General features: G+C 38.9%; 1 protein-coding gene and 1 pseudogene across 1 annotated transcript; one reads left to right on the forward strand and one right to left on the reverse strand.

The window, feature by feature from the left end:
- The first annotated feature begins 2,978 nt into the window (after window positions 1-2,978).
- On the forward strand, window positions 2,979-3,857 carry LOC149279535 (uncharacterized). Its single transcript, XM_089501048.1, has one exon. It carries the CDS (start codon window positions 2,979-2,981, stop codon window positions 3,855-3,857), a length of 879 nt encoding a protein of 292 aa, XP_089357174.1.
- A 12,404-nt stretch (window positions 3,858-16,261) lies between these two features.
- Window positions 16,262-24,930, reverse strand: part of LOC149279536 (laminin subunit alpha-1-like) — a 60,023-nt pseudogene continuing 51,354 nt past the window's right edge.

The following is a 24,930-nucleotide window of genomic DNA, read 5'->3' on the forward strand; positions in this document are numbered from 1 at the left end:
AATGTTTTGTGCAAGTTACTCTGTAACAGCGCTACACAATGTTAATTTGAAAGCTAATTTTTATTGATTGGAATAACAAATGCGTCACACAAATGAAAAATAAGAAAACCTTTCGAAATCAGGTTACTTGAATGCTAGGACATGTTGAATAGGGACATCTGCACCCAGGTTATTTAAGGTCACATCGTCTTTTGTCTGCGTTGAGGAACTGTAATCATTTCAGAATGTTTTGGCATTTTGTTCTTATTTTCTTACTTTCTGAACTCTATGATTTGTTTTCTCTCTGTGTCTGTGTATGTGGTTTTCACATTATATCAAGTATTGTATGGTGAACCAAAGCACTATTGGTTAATAAACTAAACAGCTACAGACTTGTAATGGTCTAGCATCGCAGTAGGATATATTAAGCTGTAGTCCAGAATACTAAACTAAAATCTGTAAATCTAAAGGGCAATGCTGACCACCAGGTCTGGACCAGACATTTGGCAAATGGCCACTGGGCCAGTGGCTGAATGAAATGCACAATTACTACCCCTCCAGTGGCAGTCCTTCAGTGTGTGTCCACTCACTGGATACAATCCGCCACAGCTTGTGAAGGTGTAATGTACAGTGATGTATCCTGGCGGCAGGTCCAGGGAGGGCAGCTACAAAACAGGGGGGGTATATTGCCTAAGGTGATGAAGCACACAGGTGTCTCGCTGCACAGTGGAGAACTTTGAGCTAAGGCAGCCCCAAAGATAAATACATCACAGGTAATGTATATTATTTACCAGCCACTGGCCTAAATTGCCAGAGTTGTTTTTCTTCCTAAAATCTTTTGGACTCACCCTGCATCACCCTGTTCTACAACAATTTCTTGATACAATAGCATGCGTGACTCTCGTCGCTCTATGTTGCATCTCTTTCATATGTTTCTTAAGATTTTATTGGAAACAATGTGGCAACGGGCCATTGCCATCTGTGTTGCCCAAGCCTTCTCTGTATTAAACATTGTAAGCAAATAATAGATTTTTTTTATCTGCTAATCATGCCTAGGACTTTTACAACATAACTGGATCCATATAATTCCTATGCAGCTTTTATTTGTGAATGTGTGATGAGTGAGTTTTGGGTCGCTATATTCTTTTAGCCATTTGTCTGAGGCCTTCCCTGGGTCAGCTCAGTACAACCTGTATGCTCACAATAAAATATACTTCTGTTTTTGTAACTTTGAACCAACTTTAATACAAGATTGCATCCATTTATTACTCTTTTAGGGTCATCCAGGACTTAGTCCTGAGGCACCCAAGTTGACCTCAATTGTGTTTGTGTCCTACTTGCGTGGTTCCTGATACCTACGATCCTGCTTCTGTGTTGTGTCCATGTTGTTCCTGATTTACTGGAATCCTGACTATTGCCAGGGATTTAAATCAGCTAAGACTAGCAGACTAGCATTAAGTATATGCTGCTCATTTAGCCTAGAGTGAGTTTATATACTTACCTTAGTGCATGAAATTTTAGGTTAAATAAGGGTATATTTTCTTCATCCATTTTTAATACAGATAAACAAACAAAAAGGCCATGCATGAATATGAAGCTATCTCTGGCAATGAATACCCCATGCTAATGACAAACGCAAGAATTATTTTATTGAGTCTCCTGAAATACTATATAGAAAAAATATATATAGGGTTTACCGAAATGTCTGTATTGAAAGATTTGCCTAACAAATTATACCTGCATTAATAATACACGGGTTTTTTGGGGCAATTAAAATATACCAGACTGGGGTTAAAATTTGCCCTTTAAGGTCAGTGGCTGACTTTAACATTCCCATTCTACTCTCTTACAGCGTACAGCCATGTGTATCCAGAAGACAACCAAATGCTAAAGGCCTACACCGGCTGCCACAGCAAGTTTACCAAAGGGTGCATGACGCTATGAGGCAATGACCCGTTATGTCCAATGCCTAAGACGTCCTTTGAAGGACCTTCAGAAATAATATTTGCTAGAAAATCTTCTTGTAGTAGTTTTCCAGATGTGTTCTTTTTATAGGAAAGCAGGACAAATGCAGCAGTATGTATTGAACAGAAGATGGCACTGTGACATTTCATTTATAAACATGTTTGTTGCTAATGTTATCTATACCATGTTGAGGATTATGTGGCCTTTAACAATACAAGGTAGAAAATGTCATATATTTAATGTAAAATGCCATAAAAGAAATAGTGCATTTAACTATGTATATGACATTCTGTGTGATTATAAAAAACTTAGTTCATGAGCTCATAACTGTGGCACCATAAAATAAAACCTTTTGTTTTGTGATCATTTGTAAAAAGACCCATAGTGCTAGAATATGTTTTATTCCATATTTGTATGTATTTTTAAACTACAGGAAGAGAGACATTATTCTGTATACGTACAAGTCTGTACATTATAGATTTTAGAGTGTACACTCGTTTGAGCAGGACCCTCTTTTCTCTAATAGTTATGTTATGCATTACTTGTTCTGTTTACCTATTGTACAACACTGCAGAATATGATGGCACTATATAAAAACAATAAATAATAATATTATTTAAATAATTAGATTTATTTTTACAAATCAAAGTTGTCACTAGTCTTAATACAAAAATTTGTCAGGCAACAAATTTCCCACAGGTAATAGAATCCTGTCCTAAATGTGGCTAACGGATGCTTAGTAGGTAATTGAGACACAATGTGACAGCAAATGGCAAAGACAGCTGGTCCATCATGTTGGAAAAGAAGAGCCTGTCCGATCAACACTTTCATGGGTTTCTGCAGCTAGTTCAGAGAAACAACTTATATCTATCTTAAAATGACTCTGGAAAAACATGGAAACAACTGAAGAACTAAAACTGACTCCTGATTAGTTTGTATGATTCTACAGTTCAGTGGATCAGCCAAGTTTGGAAATCCAAAACCACACAACCACGAAGATTGTATGACGGAGCAAGCATTTCTTTGGCTTAGCAATGGGAGTGACGTTTTCAAGTCAATCTGACAAGACCAAAAGGACAAAAGGTCAGAAAATCTCAGAAAAAAAGATTGCTCTCAAACCATTATACAATAATGAAGCGCCAGAGACAAATCAATCTACCTGTGTCAATTTCAACTTTGTTCTGAAGGACATAGCAGAAATACCAAGCTTCATTTGGCACATGACAGAGGTTCAAAAACTCAATCTATCACAGAACAAGCTAGTCAGACTTCCTCCAGCGCTGGGAAAGCTTGAACAAATAGTGGTGTTAAACTTATGTGGCAATAACATTGTTTACTTACCTAGAGAAATTGGACTCTTGAAGAATCTCAAGGTCTTATTTGTTAATTCAAATTACTTGTGTGATGTCCCAGAGGAGCTGAGTTCATGCAGAAAGCTGGAAGTTCTTAGTTTGTCACATAATTGCATTTCAGGACTTCCCTGGTCCTACTGTGACTTAACGAACCTTAGAAAATTAAATCTGAGTAATAACTGGATAGTGAACATCCCTGCATGTATATTTCAAATGAATAATCTGGATTTTCTGCATTTGGGATCCAACAAGATTGAAAATATTGCGGAGAGCATAAAACATTTGGAAGGTTTGAAGATATTCATTGTTGAGAATAACAATATACGCGTGTTACCTAAATCCATTTGCTCATTGACTTCTCTTGAGCTACTGAATGCTGACTTTAATTCCATACAGACGCTTCCGGACGATCTGTTTAAATTAAGAAAGTTGACAAGAATTGCATGGAATCCAATGGACAAAGGTTTTCATATTATCAATAATCCCTTAAGTAACCCACTATCTGAGATTGCAGAAAGTGGGCTAGGTATGCTATTTAACTACCTAAAAGATAACAAATAGGATGGCATGATTAATAGATTTTCTGAGATCTATGGTTTATTTCCAAATTACTAAAATTGGTTATGTTACATGGATTTGCATGATACAAGCCTTTAAGACTATTTTAATTTTATCTTCTGTTTCCTGGATATAGTTTCAAGAATGTACTTTCTATATGTACTGTATTTGGAAATGCTCTGAAAAATACCCTCAAACAAAGGTCTGACGATAAGACTAAGATCCACATCCTTAGTCTGGGGATGCATTGGTAATTCTGGGGGGCAGAGTGGCATATCTGGGGGCAGAGTGGCATATAGGGGGTATAAGGCATATCTGGGGGCAAAGTAACAAGCCGGGGGGCAGATGTGCAAATAAAAGGAAATAAAAAACAAGAAATGCATTTTTCTCGATCATAGTTTTAATTAAATATGAAAAAATAGTTTACATGTGAATTAATAGTATAAATAGTAAAACATTTTTTCTTATAGGGTAGTCTTATATTCAGCCTTTTTTTCCCCCTAAATTAATATTCAAAGTTAGGGGAGTTGTCTTCTAATCAAGGATGTCTTATAATCAAGCAAATACGGTATTTTCTATTTCCCATGATGTTTCTTTAGTTGATGGACGTTCATTTATTGCCAGTGTTTAAAATAAAGCTATTTAATATTTATTTATATGCATTCTGACTGATATGTTCATAAATCAACTGTGCACTCTGCTCATAAGGAGCCACATGTGTTTAATATAATAAACACTGATTAGCATTTGTATATTTTTTGAGTAGAAAGTACCAAGGTCAGGGGTGGCTAAAACTTAATGCGACCTACAGGGAAAATATTGTGGCCCATCGTTAACAGTATTTAAGAGAATAATTAGGAAAACTTTATATAATCACAAATTTGAAGAGAATTAAAGTGATATGACCCTATGAGGATTCGATATCATGTGTATCTGTCTCTAACCTTCATCTTCTAAGGGTTCCATTAAGACCCCTCTGACTAAGGCATGTTTGGGGCTTAACTGTTTTACTTAGTAAGATGTCACACATTGAAATGAAAATTAAGGGCTATTTATAGATTGTAAGCTTTTGAGCACAGTCTTCCTCACCTGTTGTTTCCATAAATCTAAAAATTATGAGATCTCCGCACCACTGACTTCTCCACATCACCTTAGCTACAATTAGAGCAATCCATTTCCTTCTCATTCCTCCTCAATCTCCCAATAGACTGGAAGCTCCCAAGAGGATTGCGCTCTTTTCCTTTTCGAATCTTATTCTCAAATTGTATTTTCTTCATTTTTATTGCCTCTCTATATAAAAATGTTATGTAAAGTATATGTACCATAATATAAAATTGGAACTAGAGAGGTTTCTCTCAGTGGAGTGGAAGTTATGTTACGTATTAAATTCAGGACATTCTGAAGTCTCTGCAACTAAATGAAAAATCACCCCATGCTGAAAGAACTTGGAGGCCCCCTTGACCACTCGCTCTTCCATTCCTTCTATGAGGCTGGGGGCAGTGTTAGTCACACATAGGGGTGAGGCTTGCCCCAAATTACCTTAAAAACCCTAGCAGGGTGTTAACATGACCAATGGTAGATCTTGGCTGGGTGATGCCTCTCCTCACTATTTACCTCCACGGTTGCCTTCTGTATGATGAGTGCTGGGATATTTTTGTCCGGTGGGCACAGTGTTACATAGTGCTTATGGGACTCTTGCAGACGAGATCGCTAATCTCCCCAGCCTATGGAGCAGTGGTATGCCCAATAGGGCAATCTGCCCCCTGATTATGCTATCCGTGGAACTGCCTTCCTATGGCAGAATATGTCAATGGGCATGGCCAAACATCAATCCCTTGTACAGGAAGTTTGGTCTGATTTCTAGCTCCTCTTGGTAAACTTCAGAAAGTCCCCGGGTATGCACACAACATATTCTGTATTGTATACAAATAATTTCATGAATTTTCTCTTCCATTGAGATCTTTAAAAATGAATTTTACACTAGGTCAAAAATCTACAAATCACAAGTATTTTCAGTACATTTTTTGTTTCCCTTTTCTTTTCCTTTTCTTTTTGCTGAATATGATTTTGACAGTTGTCAAGCTAATGCTGTACCATGTTGAATGAAATACATATCAATAAATTACAATCTGGGGTCTCAGCAGCTTAAATATGTCTCCTTGCTAATGTTAGAGATGAGAAGTGCAAATAGGCTGGGGGAGTTTATGTAAATAATAAAGGTCTTCGCCCCTAAAAATAAGTAAAGAAAAAATTCATAAATCAGGTAAAGTTAAAAATAAAAAGCACAGAGAGGAAATACAATAATAGCAGAATATATTGTCAAATTAAAATATCTCAGTGTGGATACTGAATGAATTATCTCTCTTGGAGAGGGAACAATCAGTTTTCAAAATATTGTACTGTTTTCTTTTTTTATAACAGTTCTAGTTTTTACATAATATATGGGTCATACGTGTTCTAGTTCTGTTGTCTTTACCCAGTCCACTAGACCAGAGGTTCCCAACCTAGTTCTCAAGGTAATTACTAAATCCTGCTATAGTGTGCTTTGAAGTTAGCAAACCTCAAACAAGCTTTCAATACAGAAGGCTTTGTGTTCTTAAACCATCTATTTCTTGTTTAGGGGTCTCACACGGATTATTTTTAAGGACACATAAAACTTTCTTCCAAACTATGTATATAGTTTATATATCGTATTTGCCCAATTATAAGACGAGGTTTTTTCCAGAGCAAATGCTCTGAAAAATACCCCTCGTCTTATAATCGGGGTCATTTTATAATCAGACCTCAAATAGGTCTGACTGAGACTAGGATCCAGATAACCCGCAGCGATGCAGGGGAACTGGATCTTCCTCCTGTGTTATGCCCCCCACACACACACTTACCGTTGCTTCTGAGTCCCCAGTGCTTAGTCCGGGCAGCGTGTAGAGTTCTACACGCTGCCCGGACTAAGCACCGGGGACTCAGATGCAGGGGACCTGGTGTCATGATTAACTCATATAACGTAGTGGATGCATGGAAGGGTAACCCAGCAGAGGTGGTTAGTTTCTTTGTCTAAGCATTCAATGAGTTAATCTGAGGTTGATTTAATGTGTTTCTTTGTGAATGCCCTCTGTATCTGTTCTGGCTAGAGGTGTCATCTTCCCAAAGGACCCCTGTGGTGATTCATGGCCTAACAGATAAGGACCCTGAGTTATAGGAATTCCCTTCCTATCTTAAGTGGGGGGTTTCCATCACCTTTACCCCACCATAACTTATTGGCACATCAAAGATGGGACCCGATTCTTGGGGCTGGTGTCATATAATCAGTCATGTGGTCAGAGGGGCGTTTGCTTGCAAAAGTCTGATTTAGGGACAAAGCAGCGACCACAAAGGAGAACTCCATGATATACTCTGATCGGAACAACATCACAAGAAACCATCTGGACTTAAGGAGTTCCCACAGGCCTACTTATTGGAGAAACTCGTGAGTGAGGGTCCTGTGTTTAAGTCCTATTGTTTTTAAGAACTGTTTGCTGTTTTACTTTTATTTTGTATGTCTTGTTTTTTGTAATTCTGGCACTGTGTAATCTTTGTCTTTTTGTTATTAAAATATTCATAATCCAAGTCTGTCTTTGGGCTCTAGTACCGATATCCACAAACCCTAAGAGAGGATAACACGTTACCATATTGTTATTAAGTTTTACAGGATATATATATATATATTTTTTTTCCACTTAATAGACAAGGCACTAATAGTGACACTATCCACACAAACACAGAATTTTCCCATGAACAGGCTTTTTTAGACAGGGAGCCATCCCGAAAGGGTGGCACAAAAAGAAAGGAAACCCCCCCGAGGAGGGAAGCCATAGAACTAAGAAACAGATATATACCCCTGGAACAGAGTCCATGGAAAAAAAGAAAGTATACAAAAGAACAAGAGGTCAGAGGGGGGGAGGAAAGAAGTCACCTGACGAACAGGTACTAATCCCAGAGAAAGAGGGCATTGTTAACATATCTTCCATTTCCCTTACACAAAATGAAATAAGTTTACTCAGGAAAGGTTTAAAATTTGCACCGGCCAGAGGCCCGAATCAGTTCCAATTGTTTGTAGACACCCAGAAGTACCTGAGGAAACTCACAGTAAAAAGGTTCTTTTGTAAATCAGAAAGAATGGACACCAATGGAGACACAACAGTGGAATCATTTTCACACACAAACTTAAAACCCAAATCCAAATTCTTTCCACAAAACGAAAAAAGCCAACACATTGAAGTCTTCACAGACCTTATACAAAAGGATTTAGAAAAACTGGGAAATAAAACTAGGACATACAACTTAAACAAAAATGAACAAACGGCACTAAAAATATTAAAAGAGAAACACGATATAGTTGTCAAGCAGGCGGATAAAGGAGGAGCTACGGTTGTGATGGACCGCCTCTACTATATAAAAGAATCTAAAAGGATTTTAGGAGACACTATCATATATAGGAGACTGAATAAAGATCCCACAAAAGAATTCAGTATAGTGCTATATAGTATCTTAGAGGAAGGTTTAGAACAAGGAATCCTCAATAAGAAGGAGTTTAACTATTTGAAAAGGGAACATCCAAAATTACCGGTGTTTTATTTTCTTCCGAAAATTCACAAACATCTCAAGGAGCCACCTGGTAGACCTATAATTAGCGGTATTGATTCACTCACATGCAATACATCTGAGTATGTGGACTTCTTCCTCCAAAAATACGTTCCAAAAATCCCAGCATATCTTAAGGATACGACTCACCTTCTTAACACACTGAAAGATATAACATGGTCCCCTGGTTGGTTGTGGGCCACAATGGACGTCTCCTCGTTATACACTATTATTGATCATAAACAAGGATTGGAAGCCATAGATAGGACATTATCAAGAGATATTGACATAAAACCATTACAAAAATCATTTATCATAAAATGCATCAATTATATATTGACACATAATTATTTTTGGTTTGAGGAAGAATTCTTCCTCCAGCTTTGCGGTACAGCTATGGGCACCAGGTTTGCACCGAGCTACGCTAATCTATTCGTAGCTGAGTGGGAAAATCAATATATATGGAACAACAACCCATTCGGTGCAAACCTGGTGCTCTGGAAGAGATACATAGACGATATCCTCATAATTTGGAATGGATCAGAGGACAGTCTAAATGAATTTATAAAATATACAAATAATAATAAATGTAACCTGAAGTTCACCTCAAATATCCAAAATCAACAAATTGAATTTTTAGATGTGGAGTTATTCCATGAAAACAATCAGATATGCTCAAGAAATTATAGCAAGCCTACTGACAAAAACGGATACATAAATTACAATAGTTGTCATCATCCTCAATGGCTGGACAATATTCCCAAGGGTCAATTCCTGAGGGTAAAAAGGAACTGTACGAGGAGAGAGGATTTTGAAACCAAAACAAATGAAATGAAACAGAAATTTATAGAGAAAAACTATCCGGAAGAAATATTGAATAAGAGTCTTCTAGAAGTAGGAGCAGTGGACAGACAACTACTTCTGGATAACAAGAATAGGCCAACAAAACATTTTCAAGAAAGGGATTTCAGTTTTTCATTTTTCACACAGTATAATACCCAAGCAAATAAAATTAAACAAATTATAAACAAGCATTGGCACATCTTAAAAAATGATGAGGTCCTAGGCACACAATTACCTGATAGACCGCAGATAATCTTCAAAAAAACAGGGTCATTAAAAACAATATTAGCCCCGAGTGTCCTACCAAAACATATAGCAATGAAAAAACCTGGAATACTTATAGGTAGCAAACCGAATGGGTTCTATAAATGTGGCCATTGCAAGATGTGCGCTTTTTTACCCAAAAAAAACAATCAATTTATAGGCACAGTAACAGGCCAAACATATACCATAAAGCATTTTATAAACTGTCTAACAAAAAACATAGTCTACCTATTAGAATGTGGATGCGGCCTTCAGTATGTGGGTAGGACAATAAGACCTATGAAGGAAAGGGTGTTAGAACACCTTGGGAATATAAGAAAAAAAGATATCAAACATAGTGTCCCCAGACACTGTAACACATGTCCGAAATACACAATAGAGTCCTTAAAAATTATGGGGATAGACTGGGTACCCCCGAATTGGAGAGGAGGCAGTACTGTAGAGAATTTGTCCAAACGGGAGACCGAGTGGATTTTTAAACTGAAAACCTTCAAAAAAGGTGGTCTCAATATGGAATTGGACATATTCACATATATGTGAGAACACAAAATGGGTTACATATGGTTTTTATGGAAATATCCAAGTGAGAGCATACAACGCTCCACACATTACTATTTTTTATTATCTGTTATATATATCCCTTTATACACAGTGCCAAAAGTAAGGTACTTGTTTAGGTTTGTTAGTATAGACAAACTTACTTACTAGGTTGCATTTCCATAAAAATACAGGACACATTTTTTTCATATATATATTTTTTATTATTCATTTTTTATTCTTTATTATTTATTTATTTTTTATTAGTATTCTTTATTTTTCAACCATACATACATGTCATCAATGAAGATACACATACTATTTGTTTATACTTACACACTTGCAATTAATATCCTTTGCAACATCGGGGCATCATTGATTAATAATCATAAACAATATAAGGATTTATTGAACCTTTCTTCATGGATGAATAGCACTCTGTATATTGTCCCCGGTCTTCGATATCTCGGGTTTATTGCCCCTAAAAACGAATAGACTCTAATAGCAACACAGACCACGTTTCATTGAATATATAGTCGGACTATACATTTTCCCTTAGTTTATCCATATGAAGTTTCCTTCATTCATTTGTTTATATCGTACCCTAGGGGGCGGTTCTCATTTAAATATAATGAATGGCACTGTATACTAAACATTACCAGTCACCTCCCCCTTCCTCTTTTTTTTTTTCCCTTTCTCAACATAATGTCCGTTTTGAATCACTAAATGAACAGTATGGGCGGCATCTATAGGCACCCACTACACACATTAGATGATCATCAAACTGAGACATTGATCGGTAGACCCGATCGTTTCCAAACGAAACAACTAACAAACAATTTTCACTTACCGATTGCTTCTGAATTCCACGGAACGTCTGAAGAGGAGAAGACAGATGGGAGGGCAGCGTAACGGACGGGATGATGACGTCAGACGCCGGCAAAAAAGATGGCGCCGTACAGAGTTCAAAAGGACTCCGCATCAACAACGAAGAATACTCCTGATGAAGCCACGGAATTGGCGAAACGCGTCGAGGATTTTAAAGAGCTCTTCTTATTCTTTTACTTTGACTTTTATAGCATCCCTTGGTGGATGTATATGAACATTTTATTGTTTTGGCATGTTAGCCCTGAATAAATAGGATTTTATACTATACTATAGAGTGAATTTAGCTTGATTCCATCTTGGGACATAGTCCCACACATACAGATCATCGGAAGGCGTTACAAGAGGAGCAGAGGAAAGACATTTGACGTGTAAGGGTTTTAAAAACCCCCTCAAAAGTGTAAGTGCATTTTGGTATTTGCGTGCTACAAATATTGCATGATAACACACCATTGGGGTCCCTACCTGTCTCTCTGCTTCTTTACATATATTCACTATACATCCATCCGGAAGACAGGATTGTCTATTGAAGCCTGAACACATGTGAACACTGTAAGTGCATTATATAGACTTACAGCGACAGCACCTGTGTTGAATATTACACAATTATATTTTTTTCTTTTTATTTCATTTCTTTAAAACCGGTATACACGAGCGCCCCCTAGCGTTCTTTGTTCTCAATTTGAAACACCTGGAGAGTGTTTGTACGGGCTGCAGCTTAGTATCCGGAAAAATTATACAACATAAAGGGAAGTATTTTTTATTGTTTTTTTTCTCTATACACCCACTCCACACTGGTTTTCATCACTCCTTTTTTTCATATATATATATATATATATATATATATATATATATATATGTTAGTTGCCTGGGGTGGGTTGATATATATATAGAGATAAAGGTTCTAATTCGGATTTCTCACGAATCCGGTATCAAAATCGTGAGTGGTGGCAGACTACCTGGGGGGATACAGGCAGGATTTGGGGGTTAATTTGGTATAGCTTATGCCTTGTTAAGGGGTCAAGTTAGTAAATCCAGAGGCCTGGTGCTATTAACCCCTTCATGCCCACGCCCTCCACACAGTCACGGCTTGGCAAGTAGTCTTGACCGTGACAAACTTGGCGGCAGCTAGGTGGGATATCTAGAGTTTTTTAGTGCTATTTATATTGCCCGGTTTGGCGATTTTAGTACTAGAAGAAATTACATGGGTTTTGTGTAATTTCCCAAAGACATTACTCAGTGCCTAATTACAGACATACAGTGCAAAACAGTTCGTTCCTCTTCCTTTTGTTTTTCTCTACCATACTGCATTATGGAGGCATATCGACGACAGCCAAAAGAATCTCTGGAGCTGGTTTGTCAAGAAAGGAATATACAAATTTTTGGCAAAAGCAAAGAGCAGCTGATTTTGGATCTCCTGGAATATGATAAACTCTGTGCAGAGCAGGCCATTGGAGCAGATGTGATTTTGGAAGAGCCTGTGGATCAAGGATGTTTTCCTGATAAAGTTAACGCCTTGAGTGCAATGGACTCTGAGTTACAAGTGGTACTAAAACATCTGGGGAGTGTGGATCCTCAGCTAAAGTTCAACCTGATTATGCAGTACAAGGAGAGAGAGAGGGAGGCTGCTGAGAGAGCTGCAGAGCGGGCTGAACGAGAAGCTGAGCGGAGATATCAGCTGGAACTTCTACGGTTAAAGCAATATAGTCCGTCTCCCCAAAGCATTGTTAACGGGGATGGATATGCTAACCGACCTCGCCTGGAACACTTTCCAATGCTGGAAAAGGACACTGACTTGGATGTGTTTTTGAGAGGATTTGAGAAAGTGTGCCGGCAGTACCAGCTGCCCAAGGAAGAGTGGGGAAAGTATTTAACCCCACGTCTGAAGGGGAAAGCCCTGGATGTGTTTGCTTCCTTACCAATGGAAGTTGATCAGGACTATGAGGCCATAAAATCTGCCTTGTTAAAAAGTTTTAACCTCACCCCTGAATTCTACAGAAAAAAGTTTCGAGAGATGCAGCAAGCTACATCGGACAGTTGCACCGAATATGCGGGACAGCTTCGGACTATTTTCCGGCAATGGACTGGAGGCCTACAAGTTACTACATATGAGGCCCTGGAGGATCTGATGATTTTAGAGCAGTTACTGAGGACACGAAGTCCAGAGGCCCGAGAGTGGATTCTGGACAGAAAACCTAAGACCACGGCAGAGGCGGCAGATCTGGCTAACGATTATGCCAACAACCGTACTCCAACAACCAAGCGGGTACAAGCATCACAAGGACCATCTACCTGGAAAGGAGCAGCCTACCAGCCACCAACTCCTAAGCCAGCAGGGAGACCATCACCAACATCTTTCCTAGCCAACAGAGCAGGGGCCACATTGGGCCAGGGGGATACCCGCCGGTGTTATCGGTGTAACCAGATTGGGCACTTGAGTGCCACCTGCCCTTCTAAGAGACCATCTCCATGGACAAATGGAAATGGAGGTACAGCTGGGGGAGCTGCACCTGTTTTATTTGTGGCTAGACCAAAGGAGGCACAAGGAGACAATTTGCAGTGTGTAACAGTTGGGGAACACCCAGCTGTCTTGTTTGTTTCCAGGTTTCAGGGGAATGAAGATGAGAACCTACAAAGAGTGACTGTAGGTGACTGTGTGACTATGGGACTCAGGGATACGGGGGCTGCTTGCACTCTGGTGCGGCCTGAGATGGTAAAATTGGAGGATCATATCCCTGGGAAGACCATGTCCATCCATGGAATTGGCGGGGTGCGCCCTGCAGTGCCAGTGGCACGTGTGTACCTTGATTGGGGTGTGGGCAAGGGTTTGCGGGAGGTGGGGATATCCGAGGATATTCCTGTTAATGTTTTGCTGGGCAAGGATCTGGGTCGACTTGTTTGCCAGTATGCACCAGTTGAGAAAACCTGCAAACCTGGAGGGCTGGTAGAGAGCCCTGTCCAACCTAAGGTACTGTCTGAAACTTTGGGAGTAGTGGGTAGCTGGGAGGGAGCCCAGAAGGTAGAGGTATGCCTGTCTGAACCAGCACCCAGGATCCTGTCTCCTGAAGGGATGAAGGGGGATGTGCACCAAGGGACCACACCTAGCGAGCAAGCTCTAGGGGAAAAGTGTGGTTTGACCTTTGGAGGGGCAGAGTTTCAGGAACAGGGAGTCTGTAGTGGCTCTTCTGGTTCAACGCCCCTTGATACGGAAAAGCATAGTGTTACTATGGGTGATCAGGTAGCCAAGGGATTCGGGCATGCTGGGGATACTTCGGCCAAAGTGTCTTCAGAAGTTGTATGCTCAGAAGGTATTATCCCTGAAAAACTAAAGGGGACTGGGGATGTGTGGCCAACCGTGCCTACAGCACCTGAGTATTTAGGTTTGGGTGCAGGAGAAAGTATACATGATATAGGGGTGTCTGCGGATATTCATGTTACTGACTTTCCTCAAAGGGAAAACAAGAGATATATGGAATGTGATGTATCTGTGTGTCAACAGCCAAAACCCTGCTTTCATGCTCCAGAGGAAATGCTTCATTTAACTCTTAAAGTGCTGGAGGTTAAGAAGCAGGAAGGGGGTAGTTTCTCCACCGTGCCTAAGACCCCTAAAGCTGTAAAGTCTGGAGATAAGGAGGAGGGGGAGGAAAATTCACACCCTGTTATCCCTTTTGTGTGTTTACCGAGTGGGCAGTGTGAGGGGCAGAATATTTCCCCTGTAGCTGTAGTGGCATACCAGCAAGATGCTGGGGCAACAGCTATAGAGGATAATATAGTATGGGTTGATGAAAAGACAGCTGCATTGACCAGTCAGCAAGAAACCCCTCGCCCTGTGAGTGTAGGTGAAGCCAAGAACCTGGGATCCACACCGGATGCCCAGGACAATGGACCCCCGTTTGCTGTCTTTCTTGGGAATGGGCAGCGTTTAGCTATCCTAAGCAGGGCAGAGAAACAAATGGATGAGGCCTTAAAACATCGGAGTAACTTATCGCCAAAGGAAGAGGCTTATTCAAGGGTTGGCAGAGAGTGCTTAGCTATGGTGTGTGCTTTGCAGGAGTTACGGCCATGCTTGTATGGTTGTGACTTCACTGTTATAATCTATCACAACCCTTCTCTTCAGGCAGATAGAGTAGATGGGAAGTTTAGCAAATTGCTCAGATGGAGTCCCGTGCTGACAGTTTGTCTTGTCAGGGGGAGACTAGGATTTAGGCAGACATAGTAGATCAGCGTGTGCTGACCTCCTCTGTCCACCATCTTAAAGGGGGAGGTGTCATGATTAACTCATATAACGTAGTGGATGCATGGAAGGGTAACCCAGCAGAGGTGGTTAGTTTCTTTGTTTAAGCATTCAATGAGTTAATCTGAGGTTGATTTAATGTGTTTCTTTGTGAATGCCCTCTGTATCTGTTCTGGCTAGAGGTGTCATCTTCCCAAAGGACCCCTGTGGTGATTCATGGCCTAACAGATAAGGATCCTTAGTTATAGGAATTCCATTCCTATCTTAAGAGGGGGGTTTCCATCACCTTTACCCCACCATAACTTATTGGCACATCAAAGATGGGACCCGATTCTTGGGGATGGTGTCATATAATCAGTCATGTGGTCAGAGGGGCGTTTGCTTGCAAAAGTCTGATTTAGGGACAATGCAGCAACCTCAAAGCAGAACTCCATGATATACTCTGATCGGAACAACATCACAAGAAACCATCTGGACTTAAGGAGTTCCCACAGGCCTACTTATTGGAGAAACTCGTGAGTGAGGGTCCTGTGTTTAAGTCCTATTGTTTTTAAGAACTGTTTGCTGTTTTACTTTTATTTTGTATGTCTTGTTTTTTGTAATTCTGGCCCTGTGTAATCTTTATCTTTTTGTTATTAAAATATTCATAATCCAAGTCTGTTTTTGGGCTCTAGTATCGATATCCACGAACCCTAAGAGAGGATAACACGTTACCATATTGTTATTAAGTTTTACAGGATATATATATATATATATGTTAGTTGCCCGGGGTGGGTTGATATATATATAGAGATAAAGGTTCTAATTCGGATTTCTCACGAATCCGGTATCAAAATCGTGAGTGGTGGCAGACTACCTGGGGGGATACAGGCAGGATTTGGGGGTTAATTTGGTATAGCTTATGCCTTGTTAAGGGGTCAAGTTAGTAAATCCAGAGGCCTGGTGCTATTAACCCCTTCATGCCCACGCCCTCCACACAGTCACGGCTTGGCAAGTAGTCCTGACCGTGACACTATATATTTTGCAATTACCTCTTGTTCCGGATAACAATAATAGAGTGTTCTTGTCCATCACTAAAGGTTCCAGTAGGTGATTTGATGATGATCTTTCTTGTGCTGGCACCATCCACAGGGTTGATATGGAATTCAATATGTCCATTCACCAGCATTATAGCAAAGAATGGCTAAATGAAAATATATGGTTTAAAAATCTATATGTTAGTTCTGAGGGCTGAGATTCCCATCAAAGCGATACACGAACATGGACAGTACCGATTTATATACATTCAAGGACCACATGAGGCCCTTGTCAGGGAAGAATGTTCCCCATGGGCAACAGATAAGACAAGGACAGTTTTTAACCCCTTAAAACATCCTTTAAATGGTCTAGATGACCAAAGATGTAATAGTCTTCTGTTTTTTTTAAATTAGACAGGCTGGGGTCTCCACTGACAGCACCCATCCAGTGTAACAGTGCTCGACACGAGTGCCGATTTCCTCAGAATAATGGAGAATGCCCGAGCGATAACATGTAAAAGGTTTCCAGAGCCTCTGATGAGAAAACAGCGTTTCCCCTCTTAAAAAAATATTTTAAAAATTAAATTACTTTTTAAATAATAAAAAAAAAAATGAAAATAATAAAATAAATTGAATAATAATAATTAAATGTCTTGTCATGTAATGTCACAATGACATTACAATACCATCCAGTTCTAAGACCTTTAAGAACCTCAAAGGGATCTTCAGTCTAAAAAGGTGTAAAAAAAAAATAATTTTTTTAAAAAAAATTAAAAAATATTTGCATTTTGCCAAAAATAAGGAAAAATAGTGTAGTATGTAAGGGGTATAAGTCTACTCAGGGGATGTTTTTGAACATAAATCGGAGAGGGGGGTTATCACTGGGACCTAATTTGTGAAAGAAAGCAAAATTGCAAAAAAATTTGGGGGGGTTTTACGGTTTTGTTAAAATATTATTCATAATAAATTACAATACACACAAGTGGTATAAGGAAGATGCCCTTTCTGTTCTTGTAAAAACAATACATAACTTGTGTGGGTAAAGTATATATATATATATATATATATATATATATATATCTATTACATTATATACAGTCTAGTGCTCGTTACCTTTAGACACACATGATATAAAAAGTACATTTACATTTATAGGACTCATCTTGCTTTTCAAGCAAACTACAGGTTTACTGTTATAATAAAATATCTGCCCTACTTTGGAGCTCTCATTGTCCTGCAACAGGGACCAATCACCAATCTCTGCAATTTTATAAAACTGTCATAAATCTGAATTATTTGTGTAAATATGTTTCATAAAATTATAATAATAATAATAATAATCATTTGATTACTCACCAAGAGAGCTTGCCTGCGACTGCGTTTTTCCGCTCCCTTGCCAAATCCAGCCACGATAATTCCAGATTCATTGAGTGTGGAGAACGATACCATTAGCTCCGATTCTGCTGCCAATGATACTGGCTGCATTTCCACGTAGCCATCTTTTAAAACGGTAATGCTACGAGTTGGCTACGGCAGGAGAAAGACACAAAAATACTTTAGTGGTTGGATTCATTCACTCAGATTACAGTGGATTAAAAATTGTGGAGTCTCACAGATGCCATCAAATGAATAATAACAAATAAAAATATGCGTATTGGTTGATAGATATGCAACTGGTTATCAGATTAAATGTACCCGATTGTAGGTGCTGTAAGGTAAATGTATAAACTTTAGTTAATGCATCTATGATAACCTAAACTGTATTGAATTTAGTAAGTGAAGAAAAGTAGGAGTTTGGAGGAGAGCTGCGATATATAATATATGAGGTGACTTCTGAGACATTTCACTGATTATACTTGGCATTGCCTCATATCATTTGGATAGGATAGGAAGCCTTTTCTTACACCATAGGCATTTCTTAGCAAGTCAAAATTTGAGCGGGAAATCTCCAAGTTCTTTATACAGCCCACATAAGACCTGCTGCTAAGCTGTTTTCTAAAATCAAGAAAGATTTGCAATTGATGTGATAGAAACATAATGAACATGTTTGAAAATGTTTTAGATAAATGATACTTTCTTTATACTAAATTTAAATAATCTCTGTTGGCTTGAAGTAACTTTTTCCCCCAAAATTCACAATTTTTTCATAAAAATTGTCCGGTTGAGTTCCATTTAAACACACATCTCTTCTAAGGGGAGCCATCATTAAAACATTTATTTAGTTTTTTTGCAAGAGTCACCCATTAGAGCAGGGGTGTCAAACCTGCGGCCCTCCAGCTACTGCAGGACTACATCTCCCATAATGCTCTTTCAGCTAAGGGGCTGGCTGAGGAGGATGGGAGATGTAGTCCTGCAGCAGCTGGAGGGTCGCAGGTTGGTCACCCCTGCTTTAGAAGATCAGTCTGGGATCAAATAAGGTCTTCTTGTTTTCAAACAGAGGTTTTATTTACTAATGCAGTTCATGTTAGTCCAAAAATCTACAAAGAAAATTATAACTAGACACAATACCTAACACTCCTGGATCTGGGAAGTCCACCAATATAAATAGGATCCTTATCTGACCGGTTAAGGTCCGAGGCAACGCCTGGAGCTTCTCCTTGCTTGGTTTCTCTCTGGGTTGAGTTGTAGGAATCCATCACAGCCAGTATACCTTTGTCACAAGAGAACACATCAGTCTTAAAATGAAACTTCAAATACTTCACTAGTTGAAATGATCTACAACAAGTCCTTAGAGGCCCAAAAACTTCACAAAGAGTGTCAAGAATGGCCACGACAGACACTTGACTGGTTTGTGTGTGTGGGCTTCAGCCGTACCTTGCTTCCTGTTGCGCTGGAAGGCTACTTTATGCCATGCTCCATCATTATAGCGTCCATCTGTCATCAGTATCAGAGGTCCTGATCCCAATTCGACAGATACTCTCAGTTTACCGTCCACCATTTCCATAGATAAATAATCTCGCTGATAAAACAAGAAGAAAGTTTGATCAACTTTGTTGAACCATACTGAGCAGCTAAACACTAGGATGTTAAACTTATTTCACCAATGTGTCTACCAGTTAAATAAATTAGCTTAAAAAAGCAAACCTTGACTTATTCTAAACATCATCTGGGTATTGCTTTAAGGCTTGGGTTCATCAACAAGTAAACAGCTGGACAAAAAACCAAGCACCAAAAAGCAAGGGATTAGCAAAAAAACCTGTGTTTTCATTTTTAAATTATTAACTTTTAGAACTTTAAGTAGAAAACAATAGCTGGAAGAAATGAAAATAACTGAAGGGCAAGGTCTTACTGTTCCATTGGAAGCAAGATACAAAAGAAGGCCATTTGGAGCGAATGTTCGGAAATGGATAACTATCTGAGATGAAGTGGAACGAAGCGTCTTCTCTACAATAGAATATCCGCTGCCGTCAAAATGGAAAGCAGTTTCTTCTTCTCGTGGGCTACAAATACAAAAGGGAAAATTTCAGTCAAGCCACATCGTGGTGGACAAATGTTGGCACTATAAGTGCCATTGAGATAACTAGTATATGATTAAGAATAGTATTGCAGGTGGATATATCACAATGAGGCAAGTTTAATACCTGTATGTGATTTAACAAGGGGTAACAACATTTACTCATCTCCATGATAAAAATCAAGTGTAATTAATAGCAGGGCTCTACCGGGGAGTTGAACTGGGCCAGGCACAGGCACTTTAAGGCCAGCGGCCCATAAGTGACGTATGTATGCAGATGCATGCTACACTCTTACACTCTCTCATGGTGCAGCTGCACATTAAAAGGCCAGATCTGGCATGCAAGCGGCAGTTAAGGTAAGTGACTGGCGACAGCTGGCACCGGCCCACCTGGCATTTGCCCCGGGTCGCTCGATGGCCAGTTCGCACCTGTTTAACACAAAATTTTAAAAATGTTCCCATTTCAATTGTATACCTGTTGACTTACTATAGCTACACTCATTGCAAACGACTATGACAAACATGGAGCGTGTCCACTGTTAATGCTTTTATAGGAGTAACTATGAAACTATCTGGAATTATGAAGAAATTATTAATGCAAACAACTACATAACTAACATTTGGAATACACTAAGAACTTAGACGCCTGCAGAAGTTTTACGCCTTATAACGCTCTTGCTGGTAAATATAAGTTGTAATATTGCCACCTGCTGGTATGAACGTGTCATAACTACTCACTCACAAACAGTGGTGTTACGAAGGGATGAATCCTACATTCATATAATTTACATTTGTAATATTTAGGGGTGTCCCATCACCCATTAATTTGAAGGACATATGTACATTTTACTTGTTGCTGAGTACTGCTACCTTGCAGTATGTACTCACAGAACAGTTCAATAACCGATTTCAAGTATCTGATTTTCAATTGTGGGTAGCATGTGAAAATTCTACATAATTATAGGAAGATTATCCGTTATATACATATTATATGTCATGGCTAATGGCAGATGTGTCATTCTACATTGGAATTAATTATTGCTTCTCCAAAAGCTGCACAAGGGGAAAAGGCAGCGCATGTTAAAATTATTTGAAAATAAATAAAAAGTGGTTACTAAGAGTTATTTAGGACTTAGCATTAAAATATATAGCTAGGAAAAAAATATTAAACTTTACACATTTGCATATTTTAACACATTCCTAAAGCCTACCCACTTTGTATGGGAAATTAATAAAATATGTTTTAGCCATGCTCTGTAGACACAAATAAAAATAGGATCAATGTGTCCATTTTTAGTGATTAAAGCTGCTATCTGTGTTAGAGGCGAGTACAATTTTCCATAAAAAGATAAAACCAAAAAAAAAAAAAAAAAATCTATAAAATCACGCTCTCTGCTTCCTGCAGGAATTCCAGCATCATTTAAATTCCCAGACGTGTAAAAACAAGTAGAAAACACTTTTCTTATAATTTTCCATATGTTTAAATGTTTTTTTTTTTTATGTTTTCTATTTTGGTGTGAAACTGTGCCTCTAACAGTAATGATGGGCTGAACATGAAAAGGAACAGAATATCCTCCTGCAGCCACTTTAGGTTTTGTAGATCAATAATAGTATGTCAGGCTTCTAGCTGAATACCCATTATAGGTTTAGGATGTAAATGTTTGCATTTTACATATTTATTTTGTTTAAAAAATATTAAATAAACCAAATATATTTTATTTTATTAATTAGGGGGGGGGGGCAGAAGAGCTCCTCTAAAGAAGATAAGTGAGCTTACAAAACATACATTAGTAAAAGGTAGCATGACAATAATATAGAAATAGCATTAATACTTTTAGGAAGCTAAATAATACCTTCCATAGCATCCACCACATTTGCCCTCTCTCTCTCAACATAGTTCCATAAACCAATGGAGTGCCCATTAAGGAACGCCTCGCCCATGCAACCTTTAAAATCTGTGGTCTTGACTGCTGTTGATTTCTAGGAAAGAAAAATACACGGATAATTAGCCATGGGATTTGTTTATACACATTTTAATGTTATTTTTAAAAATATATAACTATATGGGAAAGCAGAACCTCTCCTGATGTCTTTAGGCAGCCTACAGGTCTGTATCTAAGCGTGATAACATCAGGCAAGCCCTACATACTACATGTGGAATAATGCATACATATTTTAGGTAGAGGACATCAAAGGTCTGTCAAATGCCTGTTGAACAAACATGTTTTTGGACTCTGTTCTAGCACACTTCTCTTTGACTCTGCTCAGACATCTTGAATGCATCCTAGGTTACAATGTGGTGAAGATACTGATTTTGGCTTATGCCAGTGTCTACATGCCAAGCTATATCTACTGATATAGTGATTTTTATATAAAGCAGGTTGAAGTCTGGTGGGATTTTAGTAAATATACCCCTATGGGAGGCAGAATCCATACATCTAACGCTAGGTGGGGCGGTTTGGGCTTAATATCCATGAGTAAGGGAGAAGGAGTGTGAACCAGAGGAGGGTTTGGGCTGCTCCAGGTTTCTGTACACCTATAAGATGGCTTTCCCAAATATACACACATACATACATACATACATATATATATATATATATATATATAATATAATATAATATACACACACACACACTTCTGTTTCACAATGATACAGCAACACAAAGGTGCAAGTAGACCAAATTATGGAGCTTGAGTCTATAATATGATTAATCATTTCTTTTTTCTATATTGTAGGTTTAACCATGTCTAAAATGATTATAGGTAACAAATCAGTTCACGTTCAAAAAATGCATTTCATCTGGGAAATATACCTGTAATTGTTCTCCTATTCCCCCAACAAACATCAATGTTGAGTTATCGATGTGGAGTATGGATGATGTGCCAGGTGAAGATGACATTTTGGCTGTGGGCTTCTGAGAAGGGCCAATTTCTTCCACAGTCAATGAACCTGATTTACCAAACCTGTGAAGACGAGCCATGGATGTTATAACTAATGATACTACAATTTCATATTTGTATAACCAACTCTCTCAACTAATTAGTTTTGTGTTTTTGTTGTCTTTGTGTCTATCTAACTAAACGCATACATACACTGATCCTGTATAAAATAATATAAAGTGTTTTTTTTCAACCTGGAAGGAACGTCTCAGTAATTGGTACTGAATTTATTTATCATAGAAGGTCAACTATATTAAATTACGTCTCAGCAAAATTACTTTTTGATAAAAGATAAAGTACCAGAACACAAAGGAATTACATCAAAGTATAGAGTGGAAAATGTGGGGTTCAAGTTTGAAGATATTTTTTGGTGGTAAGTAAGTACAGTAAATGAACTCTTGTAGAAATGGTCACACTAAAGAACAAATAATTAAAATCCTGTACAATTGCCATATGTTTTACTGGTCACATCTAAATAAGCTTTACCTTGTTGCGTGTATTTTATGCCACTTGTTATTGTTTATCTGGATATCGGGTTCTTCGAGCCTTACAGATCCTGCGCCCAGGTCCCAAAGGAAGGAAACCTTGCCTTTCAGCATTTCTACCGCCATGAAGTCAGCCTGCAAGAAAACAGACACAAACAAAATAAACGATCAATGTGCTAATAAAGCCCCATTTTTCAAATGCTGTAATTTCATTAACATTACGACTAGAAGTTTCATTAATAATATAATCCTTTTCACCGTGTAATAGTTCCCTGGAATATCTGTTTTACGTATGTTCATATATACGATTACTTTAGTTGCATGCTGTAGATCAAAGAGACTTCAAAACTTTTGTAGCCGCTTTCATGTTCAGTGGCCAGGTGAACGCCAGGTGAATGCGCAACTCATACAGACACTCTAGTTTTTGATCGGTTCTCCCAAGCAGAACTGGGAGAACATGAAGACTCAATACAATGGGAGAACAACTCGTAGGAAACTTTTAGCCCCCAAGTTATTGATCGTCGAACATTTCTTGGAAACTCTGATTTGAGTATCTATGGAACATAATGGAGTCTGAAGCTACGAAGTAGCCCAATGCAAGAACGGCCAGACTGGCGAGTTTCTCCACGAGATGGGCAAATTTGCACTCTAAACCTCTAAGCGAATGACTGTAGAGGGACACGATCTTTTCTTAGTAAATGTTCTTTAAATTTCTCTTTACTGCATGATACATCTGGCATTGAAATGGCTTTTTGTCAACAAATGCATGAAACATTAAAGTCACTCACTTTCGTGCTGCTGCCCAGGTAGAAAAGCAGGTTGTCCGGCTCGCCGGTCTTAACATTAAGAGTTAGAGTGCTGAAATGTGTAGAATAGAGCTCTGGATGGTAAGAGCGTACACAATCTCTGTCGGCTGAAACAGCCACTTTAATCTGCAAAAATAGAAAACAATTTATTATTAATATCATTAACAGGCCATGCCAACACCACAGCTACTTCTCAAACTTATGTTATGTCAGGGTCTCTCTCTTTAAAGTGGTACTGCTGTCTCTCTTAGATAAACTAAAAGGCAGTTATCTGTAGTGAGCTGTCTATGGTACGCAAGGGAACATTATCCTCAATCAGCGAAATGGTAAGTGGACCAGAACCAAATATTGAAATAATTCATCTATAAATCCAATTTTCGTTGCAAAGAAATGTTTGGGTTTAAAAAATATGATATGTTTTTAGATATGTGTTTTTCTTTTTTTCGAAATCAAGTTTTATTGAGGGTTTTTCAAAATTTCAAAAGGAGGAGGGAAGAGGACGGGGTACAGAAGAAAAATAGGGGAGAGGGGGAGTAGGGGCAGGGGAGGGAAACACGGAATCATCCATAGCAGCCAGTGTACAGAACAAGACATTGCACATCATACAGTTATAGAGGCAAAATGATGAAAGTAAAAGGCATGCAACCAAGGAGCAAATGAGACGCATCAAAGAACTAGACGAGGCGGCTCTGGGGCTGGACCGCAAGGAAACAAGGCACAGTGCGGAAGGAAGCCTAAAAGGCGCCCCTGGCCACATAAGCGAGCCAGTGGAACCACGTGGCCGTGTATCTCTCTCTCTGCTTCAACGAGACGGCAGTGAGATCTTCAATGATCCTAATCTCCTCCACGCGGGACACCCAATCCCGAAGCGACGGGGACCTAGTTTGCTTCCATAGTAAGGGAATGAGGCTCTTAGCAGCATCCAATAAATGGCGAACAACAGACGCCTTGTAGCTGGCGACCGAGTGTGTAGTGTGATGCAACAGCATGGGCAT

This window comes from Sceloporus occidentalis, unplaced genomic scaffold, assembly GCF_023333645.1.
Source record: "Sceloporus occidentalis isolate IW3139 unplaced genomic scaffold, rSceOcc1.0.p SCAF_162, whole genome shotgun sequence".
NCBI classification, from domain to species: domain Eukaryota; kingdom Metazoa; phylum Chordata; class Lepidosauria; order Squamata; family Phrynosomatidae; genus Sceloporus; species Sceloporus occidentalis.